General features: G+C 33.6%; 1 protein-coding gene across 1 annotated transcript in view; it reads right to left on the bottom strand.

Moving 5' to 3' along the window:
- Positions 1-15812, bottom strand: part of LOC115225647 (parathyroid hormone/parathyroid hormone-related peptide receptor) — a 784809-nt gene that overhangs the window by 52352 nt on the left and 716645 nt on the right. Inside the window, exons 8-9 of the mRNA XM_036504944.1 lie at positions 13018-13183; positions 5491-5647 (exon numbers count right to left, since the gene is read on the bottom strand). Of these exons, the coding sequence (XP_036360837.1) occupies positions 5491-5647; positions 13018-13183 (323 nt within the window). The remainder of the gene's footprint in view (positions 1-5490; positions 5648-13017; positions 13184-15812) is intronic.

Raw genomic sequence — 15812 nt, 5'->3', positions numbered from 1 at the left:
TGTAATGATTGTGATTATAAATGTATATTTTGAAATAAGGAGCAGAGGAGTGAAGTGAGTTTATATGAAGACTTGCACAAGTCACCTTTGAGTGGGCTGCTTCCTTTTCAAACTGATTTGATCTACATATATATGCATATAAAAAATAGCAATATGTACACTTATTTTTTATGCAATTAAACCATACAAGCCTATTTTATTTCATTAACTTTTAGTTTACTTTATGTAATATATGTTATATAAATTGAACTAAAAATGGACAGCTCACTCATTTTCGGTAAATTTAAGTGATTTTAGACCGTTTAACTTTACCTTTCTGCCCAATCAATTTATGTTGTATCTATATTATTACTGATACGTTATTACTACTTTCTAATTTTAATTATATCTTTAAGTTAATTATTATTTTAATTATAATGATCTAATTTTTTGATAATAATATTGCGCTGCAACTTTCAAAATTGAAATAATAAATTGAAATAGTTACAAAGATTTAAATGAATCAATTATAATATAAATGAAATAAAAAATAATAAATATTTTTTATTACTGTCAATAATTTGCAATTAAAAATCTTTTTTTCTGCTCGATAGTTTCTATACATTATTGCAATTCTTAATCTTTGTTTGATCAAATATTTTTGTCATTTTGTTGTAACAGTAGTCACTTACCATCTTTTTCTGCATTAAAATATTCATTAGTTTTGTATGTATTTAAGATTAAAATTATAAATGATTTTATAAAAAGTGCAACAAAATGCGTTTTAGTAATTTTTTTTAAGAAATACTTTTAATGAATATTAGTAATTTTTTAAAAAAGAAATACCTACTTGTTTCTTTCTTTTTAAAGTTTAATATTGGTTGATATTTTTTCAATAGAACATTTTGAATTCTTTTTTGTTTTTCAAGAAATTTTTCCCCATAAAATTTCTTCCCTTTTAAAATTTTCATCAAGAAAAAGCAAGTACCAGTACCATCGTTAGCTCGTTATCATACAGTTTACACCCACATACCGCGGTGAGGTGATGGTTGGATTTAATGGCCTTTTGAGTTATTTTGCACACAGGGACAGACAAACTAACGGCAATGGAAACAGAACCTCCTTCGTTGGCGGAGGTAATAATTTATTATCATTGTAAGAAAAGAGAGGGGAACGAATGAATGCGAAAATCGAAAAGTTGCTGACATGTCAGTTTCAGCTATTCCAAGGCGACGTGAAACGCTCCCGTCTTCATTGGAAAAAGCTGAGCTGACTACGGTATGTAGTGGGTCGCTACATGGTTTAAACAATATTATTACTTGGCACTTATGGAAAAATGTTGGAGTGGGGTGGAGTATTTGCAAGCATTCTTCCAAACATCGATCAGCATAGCAAATGTCTTGAATTTGCAAAAATATTTTTGTCATTAAAAAATAGGTATTATTATGCTTGAAAGAAATTGTGATTCGTTTGCAAAGATCTACATAAAATAAAGAACGTAAAAATCTAAATTTCGATTTTTTGAAAATCGCCATTCTATAAAAAAAATTTTATAAATGAAATAATTTTAAATGCAAATTCTAAAAGAAACAATACAATTTCGAAAACAATACATTTAGAACTATTAAAAGTAAAAATTATCTGATATTTAATCCAATATAAATTATTAAAAAAAAAATTTTTTTTTAATTTGCGCTTAAAAGACATTCCAAAATAAAATGTATGGTAGTGTCACAGTTTCCGCGTTAGTTTTTATTATATTGATATTAATTATGACCTGCCGCGGGCAGTTCAAAGAACTTTGCAAATTTCGAGATAAATAGTAATCTGATGGTGCAAGGTCACGGCTATATGGTTGATGTGACATCACTTCCCAACCAAGCTCCAATCATTTTTCACGTATTAGCAAAGACGTGTGTTGAACACAATTCCTTTAAGATTTGCCAATTCTGGTCGTTTTTCTTTGATTGCTTCATCTAATTCTATCAGTTGTTGACAGTAAACATCTGAATACATCTGAATTGATTATTTGGTTCCTTAGAAGCAGCTCAAAATACACAACACCTTTGTAATTCCACCAAATTGACGCATGACCATTTTGTGATGCAATTCAGCTTTCAATATGGTTTCTGCTGGTTCATTACGCTTGGACCATGATCGTTTTCGATTGATGTTATTGTAGACAATCCAATTTTTATCACCAGTGAGAAATATAGTGTAAACTAAAATGCTTTGAAATAATTCAATTGAAAAGATGAGAAGTTAATCAGAAGAAAGATAAAAGAATTAAATAAAAAAAAATATGTTTAACATTTTAAAGAGCCTGATAATAGAATTAATAATGCTTTTTGATAAATCTACTCAGTTTGATATCGGCTTTTGCAAGGAATTATATTTCAATAATTGACTCAGAATAAGTATGCATGCAGCATCCTTGCGGAACATTGATCATGATCTAAGGATGAAAAAGAGTGATGCTAAATTTTATGTTGTAGCGATAGGAAACTGAGAAATTTGTGAGAATGGTCTTTATATTTTACATATATTATGTAAATCTAATAATTTACAATTCGGGTTATATCGAAATGGTGGTCACTTTGGAACATGTCATATTAATGCTTTACGAAATTAGATAGCTTAAAAAACGTCCATTTGAATTATTTAAAGATTTATATCGGAAGATTATTGCTGATACGAATTTATATATATTTAATAGCTTGGATACTCTCTTAAATTTAGAAATCATTAAATACTTCCCACCTCTTAAGATGAAAAGTGACATAATATTTATTCATTCAAATCATCCGCCTGGCATATAAATAATTTGGAGAAAATTGTATTTTATCAGATATATCTTCTTTCATCAAAGTGACTCATTTTTACGATGAGGTATTAAGATGTTTTTAAAGATAAACTTATTTATATAAATGATATCAATTGTCAAATATGCAACGAAAGAAAACGCTAAGTAATTTGGTTTAATGTTCCATACAGTTTCAAAGTGAGTATAAACATCACTAAATATTTCTTTTAATTGGATAAACATTTTCTTCAAAATAATCGCTATAAAATTTTAATTGGAATAATGCTATATTAAGTTTCAGTTGCATTGTTTTTGCTTCAGAAACAGCAAATATTAACGACAAATGTGTTAAACAACTACCTACAGTCAATTCTTCACCCTTGTTTTGACCCTGTGAAGTGTCCATGAAATAATTTACGTTATCTGAATACATCTGCTTATTGCATCCATTTAGTTTGTTATCGGGTTGACTGAAAATGCCATCAACATATATATATATTTCAGAAACACTGAAAGATATTTCGAGAGAAATTTATCGAAGTTCATCGGATTTTAAGATATAACAGTAGCAGAAACTCTAAAATAATTTGAAAATCTTGTAATATCGATGAATAACGGTAGTCGTGAAATCTTCATAAAAACATTTTGTTCTGTATAAAATCTAAATGAAGTATCCGTTCAGAGCTAATTCTTTTTGCCATCAGACTTCGGTATTTTTGTTGAAATATTTTAAAAGGCCTAACGGTTAAAAGTCGGGAGCCTCGTCTCATATTGTTGCACTCTCCAAGCAAATCAAAAGTTTTTTTTCTTGTTAACGTAAAATAGTGTTTTTGTTGTCACAAATTGAAATTTTGATTGAAATATTTCAAAATATCTAGCAGGTGATCGTCGGATGGTCTTGAATAATTCTATTATTCTATTACAGTAGAAAGATAAAGTTTTCTCTAATTAATGTCTGTCGTATATCCAACAGTTTTGATATGATATCTGAATATATGATAACTCGATAAATTTCTTTTGCTGCGTGAGAAAGGGCCAAATTTGAAAATCAGATACGTAATTTGTGAAATTTCAATATGAAGTGCACGCACACACACACACACACACACACACACACACACACACACTTGAAAACACAGGTGTTTGCTAGCTTTATCTTTTCGTTTCTGTCGAGGTAATTCATTTTTTCACATGAATTTGTTTGGAGTAGCTAACTTTCTAAGCCATCATCATAAATATTTCTAGGTCTTCATAGTTTAATTTTCCGAATGAACTGTTGTTTGCATGTGTTGCTGGCTTATTAAGTTGTAATCTTCGCGACTTCAATGGACAGAAAAGCATCAGTGCATATGTACATACATACATACGTACATACATACATACATACATACATACATACATACACACACATGTACATAGCCATACATACATACATTCATACATACATACATACATACATACATACACACACACGCACGCACATACACACACACACACACATATATATATATATATACGCACACTGCTATTAATATGGGACTTAAACACATTCAAGAACCAAATTCTCCAGCATTTATGCTCATAGAGATCGAAGAAAGAGGAGAATTCTCTATTCATTTTCTATTTCGTTTGTGAACACTAGTAGCTGCAGATCTATATGTGCCCAATAACATGATGCGTCATTGACGAACGATGTTGAATAACGGGGACACAAATATGTCGGCTATGCTTAATTGACACATTCCAGACTCCAAAAACAGCGATCAGTGTCATTCTGAATAGAAGATGCGAGTTTCAGTTCGTTAGTCACCATTTTCGAATTGCTTACCGAAACTCTGTAACTATCACAGCTGATACACTTTAAGCGTTGCCAAGTAACTGCCCCTGACACTCGTAGGTCAGATATGAGTGCTCTCCCCATATTAGTACAGCTTAGTACAATATTAGAATTATCTCTAGCCACCTTATCAGTTTTTACTAACGAGTTTCAACTTGAACGGTGTCTGTCACTATTACTCATCCTTATAACCCTTCATTAATTTCGTGGTTGCTTAAATGAGCGCATGTTGCGAAACTCTGAATAGCAACGGAATTGAACACCTGATATTTAATAAATATAAGTTCTATACTGGTATTGATTAGTTTTCTTTTATTTGGAAACAAAAGCATGCGTACACACATGCACACACACGTCATACATATATGTATATACGTACATATATATATATATATATACATACACATATACGTACATACACATACGTATATTCATACGCAAAAACACACCCATTTATACAATATAAGATGAATGTCCTTCGTTTATATATTGTCTAGGAAGTTTGCGTGTGTCGCAGCAGAATTATCCCATTTAACCGTTTAAAAAGGACAACAGCGTGTGATTTATGGTAAATCTCACTGCTATTTCAAGCAGAGATAACCACTGTATAGTCGCCTTACCACTAGATAAAACAACCTTTAGCGTTGAACAGAATGGTATGTTACTATGTATGATAGAGCAATCTAGTGTTTGAAATGTTTCAATTATGTTACAGCAGTCCTTTCTATTGCAACATTTTAGGCCAGGCCTCCATTCAGACGGAGGCACTAAAAAGAGTCATGTCTTCCATTTCTGACTAAAAAAATACAAAAAAATCAAATCAAAAATAAACAATGAAAACTAAGAGAAAGGTAGAGAAGTTCATAGTTACCCCATCCAAAGATGATGTACCATACTGTTCCACTTGTTTTGGAGAAAACTGCTATAGATATAAGAGTGTGCAGGTAGAGGGCCTCGACAAATATCCACATGTAATTCGAACCGAGTAAGTAGTGGAATATGATGAAAAATAGCTTACACTGCCAATGCTGAAAGTAAAACCAAAAATACTATACACACCAGCTAGTAGGAGAAATACTTGGTAAGTCTAAACTTTGCATCATTAATTCAAAAAATTCTTGATATTTTACAAACGAACATTTTGAAAGAGAGAACAAAAATGGAAGCAAAATAGGAATAGTTCAGATAAGATGCTGCATGTATTATAAGTGAGATACAACGTAATATCTAATGACGGATGTGGTAGTGTCATAGAACAAAACAGTTAAGATTACTTTCTTCCTCGTACGTACAGTGTAGTAATGGATAAATGGTTGATTATATACCCATATTGCAAATGGACACAAACGCACACGCACGCACACAGATTTTATATTTACGCAGATGATTGCTCCTTCAGAAGTGTGCGATCTGGAAAATATATTCAATGAAGACGACATCAGTAACTTAATATTTTAGCATATATTTTATGTATGTATGTATGTATGTATGTATGTATGTATGTATGTATGTATGTATGTATGTATGTATGTATGTATGTATGTATGTATGTATATACGTACGTATGTATGTATGTATATACGTACGTATGTATGTATGTATGTATGTATGTATGTATGTATGTATGTATGTATGTATGTATGTATGTATGTATCTATCTATCTATCTATCTATCGACTGACGTGATGTCGCATCGGCTCCGCAAGTAACCCCTAACTTCGACCTTTTATTGCACACATTTTGTTTCAAGTTTTGCCTACAAGGTGTGTAAAGCACCCAGCTTTCGTTTGAGCGTGCTTTCAAGGAAGGAATTGATCCCCTAGGGGCAGTTTCAAACCTATTTACATTTTTATTTTCTTCGATTTCCTTGCCATATTTCTAAACGAATATGGCTAAGCGAAACCATAAGGCTGACTTCCCGCCTCTACCAATGCTATAGGCGAAGGAAGCTGAAAGCAAAGCCGTTCTGCGTGAACATACACAGGCCTTAGAAGGCACGAATGCTTCTGCTACTATTACCACTGACTCTACTACTGCTACCATCATTACCGCCATCACCACCACAACCAACACGAATATCGAAAACAATTTTGTCGCAGCTTTAAAGTTAAAGAAAACAGTCATGTGCTTTACCAAGGAAGAACTGCTCGCCTGTAAAGCAATGTTAAAAAAAGACGACCTCAGCATACAACTACAGACACCACAAAACATCACGGAAAAAAATCGAAAAACCCCGCCCAGTTATTTGCAGGATATTCAACCTAAAAACAAGGCTATACGAAAAGGCGACTCAAGAAAATGTTGAAAAATGTTTCAGGCCTATATGGGCCTTCACAGACTACATCACAAGGGAAACAGATTTGCCACGATCGAAGTTTGATTCGACAGTGAAGAAAGAGCCAAGAACCTCTCCACAAAGTCCTACCAATTTGAAAATTTACTGATGATTTCTACACATCTTGGTCGTAGAGTCACAAAAATTAAAATAAAGAATGTGCCTCCCGTAATAGAAATAAAATGGCTCGTGTCCGCCATTTGCTATGATATCGAAAACGAAATCCATATCTTGGAAATCGCTGTTGTGGACCAGTAAAACTGGATTGACCAAGAAATCGAAACTCGTGCTCAAATTAATCCGATGATTTTCGAAAAAATTCCACATCGAATCCAATTGAGAGAGGATTCGAGTTTACATGTGGCCGTCGAAGGCAGAAAGCCACCTTGCTACGTTTGTGGTAGCAAAGTACACTTACAAATTACCTGCCACTAGCACAGAAAGAACAACATGATCATGAAAAACAACTACAACCACAAGAAAACCAAAAATCGTGCAAAAAGCCAACACTGCTACCCACACCGCCATATGCACAAACAGCTCTACAAACAAATGAAGGAACATCAGCAACCAACAAGTCAGCCCAACCAAAGAACACCGCCACCAGCGCCACCAGCATCAGAAACACCACCACCACCACCACCACCACCAACAACAACAACAACAACTTCAAAGGAGGACGAGAAAACCAAAAAGACTCATACCCAACCCTTAAAAACCCATACACCACACCCCAACTGTCACCAACCAGCACCAACATCAACAACAAAGTTAACACACTCAGAAATAGACCCCAATACGCTTCCCCTCCCACCTTCTGATTCCTCCGATATGTCGTCAGATGAAGACGACACAGGGGATTGGCAAGTGGCCACAGGGGGACGGAGAAAAAGGGGAAAAAGAGAATAGAGAAGCAGACAAACAAAGCAGGGAGGTTTATCACTCCCGAAACAAAAACACCCGCAGAAAACAAAAGCATCAACACAAACATACTAACAACAAAACAACTCAACAATGTTGACAGCCATAAACACCAACAACCCAGACCTAATGGAATACATTAGGTCAAACACCAACATAACAGAAAATGATACTAAAACAAAGAATCACCCACGCACAACACCACCACAACACATTAAAACCATACACATAACACAGAACACACACAGCACCCTGGAATCTCTCTACCTTGACTCAGTTGAGAGATTTAAAAAGATACCTGTTCAAAAATCTTTACAAAAACCTTCTAGGAGAAGACTGTGAGGTGAAGAACAAAGAACTTTCGGACAGTAAGTGACTCTCTCTCTCTCTCTCTCTCTCTCTCTCTCTCTCTCTCTTTCTTTTTCGTTTTCCTTTCGTGTGTAAAACAACTTTCGATTGGAACATGCTGAAAATAGGGAGTATGAATGTGCGTGGGGTCGCCTTGGAAACAAGGCTACCTGTTAAGCGACATCAAGTCACAAAATCTGCATATCATAGTCTCTTCACCTCCTTATTCCTTTACTCCTGTACTCCATGTCGTGATTTCTTCAATCTATACCCTTCTCATTTCCCCTTTTTTTTCTCCGATGACAGAATATCCCATCTTCTGTGATACCCCAGAAACAACTGTAAGTCTTTGAATTTTTTCCAGTAATAATAATGTATGTGACTTGAGATGTTTGTCTTGCCTTAACGTTTGTTGTCCTCTTTAAGAATTATATGTATATATAATATATATATATATGTGTGTGTGTAGACATACCGACATACACGGATACATACATATAAATACGCATATAAGAAATAAATGTGTTTGAGTTGGCCATTGCATGATATTCGCATATTAAAAAGAGACAAATAAATAAAGAAATGTGTAGTTTAGAGGAGAATATATTCTAAAAGCTTTCCTGCTTTTACAGAGACAATCATATAGTAAGGAAGGTTAACATCACACCACATTTCCATTAATCATTATGTAAGATAACCATTCTTACTTTCTAATTTAATGTTCGAAAATGAAGGAAATATATTCAGGGAATATACATGATATAGCATGAAAAAAAAAATACAAAAAAATTAACAAGAACGATAAAAAATGGATATCTCTGGAAGGAATTTCATTCTAGAAAAATCCTTTAATGTATTTACACTTTGATGGAAATAAATAGAGCTGATTAAGAAAGCTTCTTTAATGAACATAGCCATGTTTTTCGTTATTCGGACTGCATTTCTTAAATTCTTAATTTTCTTGTGTGCTTGTATGTATGTGAAGTCTTCATCTCTTCAACTACGAACAGATACTTGGTAAATTTCTGACGCAATATTTTAGAAGTACTTACATCAAAGTTAGTAACATTTACTATTACCTCCGCATGATGAGTTATAGTACAACTTATGTATCAGTTACATCACTACAGCTGTATCTTATCTTTTACTTGTTTCAGTCATTAGACTGTGGTGATGTTGGGGCACCGCCTTGAGGAATATTTAGTCGAATGAATCGACTCCAGTACTTATTTTTTAAAGCCTGAGTACTTACTCTATTGGTCTCTTTGCCGAACCGCTAAGTTACAGGGACATAAACACACCAACACCAGTTGTCAACCGAACACACACACACACACACACACACACACACACACACACACACACACACACACACACACAACGGGTTTCTTTCAGTTTCCGTCTATCAAATCCGCTCACAAAGTTTTGGTCGCCCCGAAGCTACAGAAGACACTTGCCCAAGTTGTCACGCTGTGGTACTGAACCCGGAACCAAGCTGTTGCGAAGCATACTTCTTACCTCAGTCACACCTGTTCCATTATATTTACTATTTTATTTTCCTGTAACCCTTTTGACACACACGGGATTTGGCATATGTAGCTAAAAAGACCCAAGTTTTTTTTCTGTTGAGATTGAAATTTATGGGTGCATGTAGAAAACAAAGGATAAAGTACCCAAAACTGCTTTATTAGTATGTAAAACTACATATATTATATAGTTTTATATGGTGTCTACCGAAAGACGATTCCTAATTGGCTATTATGCTTCAAAAACGTTTGTTTCATCGCGCCGATGTATCGGCCTCAAAGTTCTTTCAGCTTTATATCACTTGGACTGATCAATCAGCTCGGGTGTCGCAAGAACAGTTAAGAACTATCGATGATGGTGATATCTGCGGGTTAAACGTGGGAAGACAGGTAACTTATTGGTAGAGCACCTGTTTGCTCTGAATAAATGCCATAGATTGAAGTCCTTTAAAAATACCCACTTTCAAGCTTGTCGCGTTAAGTTGGGTAACGTGTTAGACAACCACCATATATATACAATAACTTTATAATTTCTAATATTCTGTCGTCTAAAATAAGAAAGGCGTCATTAGACAATGTAATCCGCCATAAGCTATATCAGGGAAAAAAGCAAAAAACGAAAGCGAAAAAAAATCTAGGATAGTTACAACTCGAATATCCTAGATAAAATGTTTGCTTAATCAAGGCAGATCTGTTTTTATCGCACAGGAGGTAGGAACATGCCATAGTTCTTTTCAAGGACTTCGAGATTTCTTGCAACAATGTGAATTCTGCTAAAAGGCCCTCAAAGGTCAGGTGATCGTGTTAAAGCACGTGACGACTAGATCTACCACCCAGTAGGCTACAGCAAGATTTTACAAATACTGCAAGGTATCCTGTTCGACGAAACCGTCAGATCTCATCGGTCTACCACCACAAACTGGTACTTCATTTATTGACCCAGAAGAATAGAAAACTAACTTGACCTTGGTTGGATTTGAATTCAGTATGTAAGAAGGTGAAATATATACTGCGAGGCATTTCCTTCGACGTCCCCACGCTTCCGTCAGTTTGCTACCCTATAAATCGGAGCTTAATAACATCAATAATAACTTTTAGGACAAGTCTGAACTCAAATGCTCGAAGCTGGTGGTTAAATTCTATATCTATTCCATGTAATCATATCCCGTTTGGCTATGGGTGGTCTGACCGTAACATAATTTCATGGATATTGCTGAATCTGGTTAAACTTGTTAACATGTAAAAATAATGCTTATTATTACAAATTTAACTTGTTTTCCTCTTTAGTTGCTTCAAACAAGATGAGAGTTGTGGTCATGCTGGAACATTACCTCAAGCAATTATGAATATATATCAACACTATTGTTCGTGGATTTATATGAAAATACATGTCCCGATAACTGATAATATGTTAAAAAGAAAAGAACAATAAAGATTTTCTTTGCTTGCATTAATAATAAAATAAATACAATAGCTAAACACAAAACCATATCAGTTTACAATATACGCAACTCCACACGATGCGATCGATATATGTATTAATTAAAGCTTACTTTGTTCCATTTTTAGTTGTAACTGTGCAGCTACTTAGAATTCTGGTCAGATCCAAAGAACGAAAATAGCTTGATGTTTTCCTTTATCGAGTATGTGAATTTAATTTTTTTTTCTTCTAATGCATATTTATTCCATGCTATTTTTCGATTAAAAACTGCTAAACACTGGCCTCGTTCTTAGTCAGAATAAATGAGTAGATTGGATTCAATAAGGTATCGGGCTAGTAAGAGAGAAACCTATTTATTATAATACAGTTCCCGATTGTTATAATTTTTCCTAATGCAGTAGAACTAGATTCAGAGTGTGTGGTCGTTTGTGCTAAAACAGTTGAAGTAAATCTTATCACTACCAACAACAAAACAAAAAATAAAATAACAATTATAAAAATTGATATAGAAAATAAATGAAAAATGTGTTCAGATAAAGGGATTGCTGCCTAGCATATTTCAGCAAAAACACGGTTCAAACTCTTCACCAAATGTTTACAAAACCATTTAAAATATATTTTCGGGACAGTCACTATAGTTATTATATATATTTCGATCACATCTTTTACTCTTAACGTTTTTGAGAAAAGCTTATATTTAGGAAGTTGTTTCGTGTTAAAGTTCTCGTATTTCGGTAATTTCAACCAATCAATGACGTGTATTCAGCTGAATAAAATTTCTGCCGCTGTTTGTCAACAACAACTATCGGCGGTGTATTTTTCGTTTGTCACTGTTATTTATGACATTGTTCGTGCTTTGTACTGGTTTTACGATTAAGGTTTTAGGGTAGGGTTTTAGGGTGCTAGGGTTAGGGTTAAGGTTTTAGGGTTAGGGCTTTAGGGTTAGGGTTGTCATAAATAACAGTGACAAACGAAAAATACACTGCCGGAAGTTCTTGTTGACAAACAACAGAAGTAATTTTATTCAGCTGAATACACGTCATTGATTGGTTGAAATTACCGAAATACTACAACTTTAACGTGAAATAACTTCCTAAATATAAGCTTTTCTCAAAAACGCTAAGAGTAAAAGATACATTCTACCAGTGTCCGTAGTTTGAAAGTGTTTAGTTACAAAAAAATATTTTAAAAATCTATCGGCCAAAAGGTATCGATCCCAGAGCTTTGTCTACTTAATCGGGTGTCAGACAATAAGCAATCGCTATATCATTTTCTATCACTGTTGATGCTGTACTTGGCCAAGATTAATGCATCAAATTCTCAGCGGCTCATTTCACTTAACTGTAAACAAATACATTTAAACATTGAAAGATTAACGAACATGTCTTTTGTCGGCAGTTCCGAATTTAAGTCAGTCTCTGAGCCTGGAGTACGTACTAAATAATTGTCAATCAAATTATCATTTCAAAAATGGAGTCGATATTATAAATAGCTGCTGTGGACACTATAGTAACACTTAGCTCTTGAAGCATATAAAAAATGTTACTAGAATTAAAACACCAACACTCGTTTGCTTTTGCAAGTAAGTAGAAAAAATAACAGAAAACCAATAATAGCTTGAGAAATCAATACCTGAAAACAGAAATTAATATTTAAAAATCGAACAGTAGAATGGTTTTAGATGATGAGCTTTTGAAATTAATTCTTAATTTTTTCTTCAACAATTTACTGAGGTCGGTCACTGCCACACCAGCGACGATTCATGATTAGCACTAAAAAGAAGTACAATGGATTCTTTTTAGTGATTGTGATTAAATTATATCTTACCGATCCTTCTTCAATGAAGTCAATACCATCTTTTGTTTCACGAACGTCAGAAGCGAAACCGACACCTTCTACTAGTAGTCTCTCTTTCATGAAAGAAAAAGCAGCTCGTAAGATGAAAGATATGAAGAGATTGATATGTATCGTGTTTCTCTGACAGTGAAGTCGCCTGGTAAGAGATAAATGACAAAGATGTTACTTTATAACAAAAGAAGTAGCGCGACGGTCTGCAGACATCAATTTGTGTGTTAAAAGAAAGTTAATGGTTTTCAGAATTTAATTAAATAATAAAAGAATTTGATATTTAATTAAAGTAGTTGCCACAACGGTTAAATAACGGAAAAAATCTTCATCTTCTTACGAGGCTTGCTTAATTAGAAACATTTATTTAATGTGAATATTAGAAAACTTATTTGCAATAAATAATTTTCAACCTTACATATTTAACAGATATTGTTTGTAACTAATATTTTCCAAAGAAAAACAAAAACAAAAACAAAATATATACTATTCACGATACTGTACTTATAAATCCGCAATTCTCATAATAGCTGTCACAATGGGGAAAATAATAATGGCATTATCTGAATTCTCAGTTTAAAATTATTTATACGTGTAAAGACTTCTTCCGACTACTGTTATAATTAATCGTATTTCCTCTTTGTCGTTAAACTCGATTTCACTACATTAATATCAGAACTGGAAATTAAAGTCAATTTTGTAAAACGTTAATATCACAGAAACCGATTTAAGGAATCTTTTTGCGTGATGCTGAGATATATTTATATTACTGAAGTTGTAAAGAAAATATTCTCAGCTGAAGTACGTAAAAGATTCCGTTTTTCAATTTATTAAACTGATTTCAGAATACTTTGTGAAATACGATTTAACAGAAAAGCTGACTTGAGGATTGCAGAAAGTTGTTTATGAAAATGCTTTCAATTCCTGCGTATGAAAAAATAGCGATTTTTACGGGTAAAGTTTTTAAAAAATCGACAGAAATATCAGTAATAGACGAATAGAAAGTAGATCACTATTAGTTTTGACGATGAGGAGTCAGTTATTTGTTCAACTGAATAATCTGCTTATTGGATTAGGTGGCTGAGTATTCCACAGATACGTGTACCATCAACGTAATTCTCTGGCAAAATCGGTGAAACACAGCGTTCGATAAGGCTGCACCGTTGAATTGGTTTCCATACAGTTCTCGTCTACTCAATTTCACGCACAATATTTCGGCTGACCCAAGGCAACGCTAAAAGACACTTGGCTAAGATATCATTCGGCAGGATCGAACCTGTGATCTCGTCATTTTGAAGGAAACTTCTTAACTATTCAGTCACACTGCGTCCAAATGAGTTGAATCGGTACATTCAAAAAATAAATAAATAGATAATATATCAATCTGTTAGTTTCGGAGATGGTTAGGGAAATATTTCTGGCACAGCTACACAAAAAGGGAAAACTGTCTATAATGATAAAACTGTTGTATTTCTAATGTTCAGTTTATTTATCACAAAACTTAAGTGGAAGATTAACCCTAACATTTCATATTACATCAAAGGTCAGTGTATATTCAAGGTTTAATGGCTGTATATTTATTTATGAATCATATTTAATCATTCAAAAGTGAAAGAAAATAAAATATTATGCTTAATTTCACTGATGCATACGATAAATTCTTAATTTTGTATTTGCTGGAGACGCAGTAAACATTGTACATTTACAAATAAAGGTTCTTCTTGTTGTATTTTGATATGAAGTTTATGGACAGATGTGCACGAATAAAAGAAAATTAACAAAACTCCATTGATGTCAATATGATATAAAGAAGCACACCAGGAACGAGGTTGAAGATTCTCAAAGGGGAGGTAAATTGCCTGGTTTTGTCGACGCTTACAATATTTTACTAGTTTTCTTTATATATATATATATATATAGCATAATAACATATATAACTCTTTACTAAATTTCTCAGCACTTTGGCTTGTAAGCGAAATTTACACTTCTCTGCGGAGGACATATCAGATAATTTATTCAAATTTGTCAACTGCACTTATAACATAATATTAATCTTTCTAAAGATATTAATATTAATATTAATATTTCTAAACCGAAATATTAAGTATAAAATGATCACTACATATATGTGAAAACTAATAACTGTTGATGAGAATTAGATTTATTTTAGTTTAAAATCGTAATTAATTAAAATAATAGCAGGCTTTCACGTATGTTTTCCATTTTAAATATAATTGTAATAGCTCTTTCGATAGGCAACAAATGTAGATACAAGTATATCAAAGTTGTGATTCAGTCAGAAACCCTGGAATGTTCAGGCCAAATATGGCCATTTTTATGTCATCTTTCTTGTCGGGAACAGTTCTGTGTATTGGTGAACAATACATAGAAAGCATAAAGATTAAAGTTGTAGCTGGAAAGAAAGCTAGCTGATATGGTAGACGGGAAGCTGTCTGAATATTGGAAAAGAGTTGCATGATTCGCGCCGGGAATCACACACACACACACCACACACACACACACACACGCACGCACACACACACACACACACACACACACGGTGGAATTCTTTCAGTTTCCGTCTATGAAATCCACTCACAAGGGTCTGGTCGAGCCAAAGGTACTTGATTAAGGTGCTACACTGTGGGACTGAACCCGAAACCATGTGGCTAGGAAGTAAACTTCTTAACACACAACCACGCCTATAAAAAAAATAAATGTAACGAAAACGTTTATTACACGGATAAGTGTAACTATTCTGTCAAGAGTGTTTCCTC

This window comes from Octopus sinensis, linkage group LG1, assembly GCF_006345805.1.
Source record: "Octopus sinensis linkage group LG1, ASM634580v1, whole genome shotgun sequence".
In the NCBI taxonomy this organism is placed as follows: Eukaryota; Metazoa; Mollusca; class Cephalopoda; order Octopoda; family Octopodidae; genus Octopus; species Octopus sinensis.
This window is presented reverse-complemented; position numbering and strand designations above follow the sequence as displayed.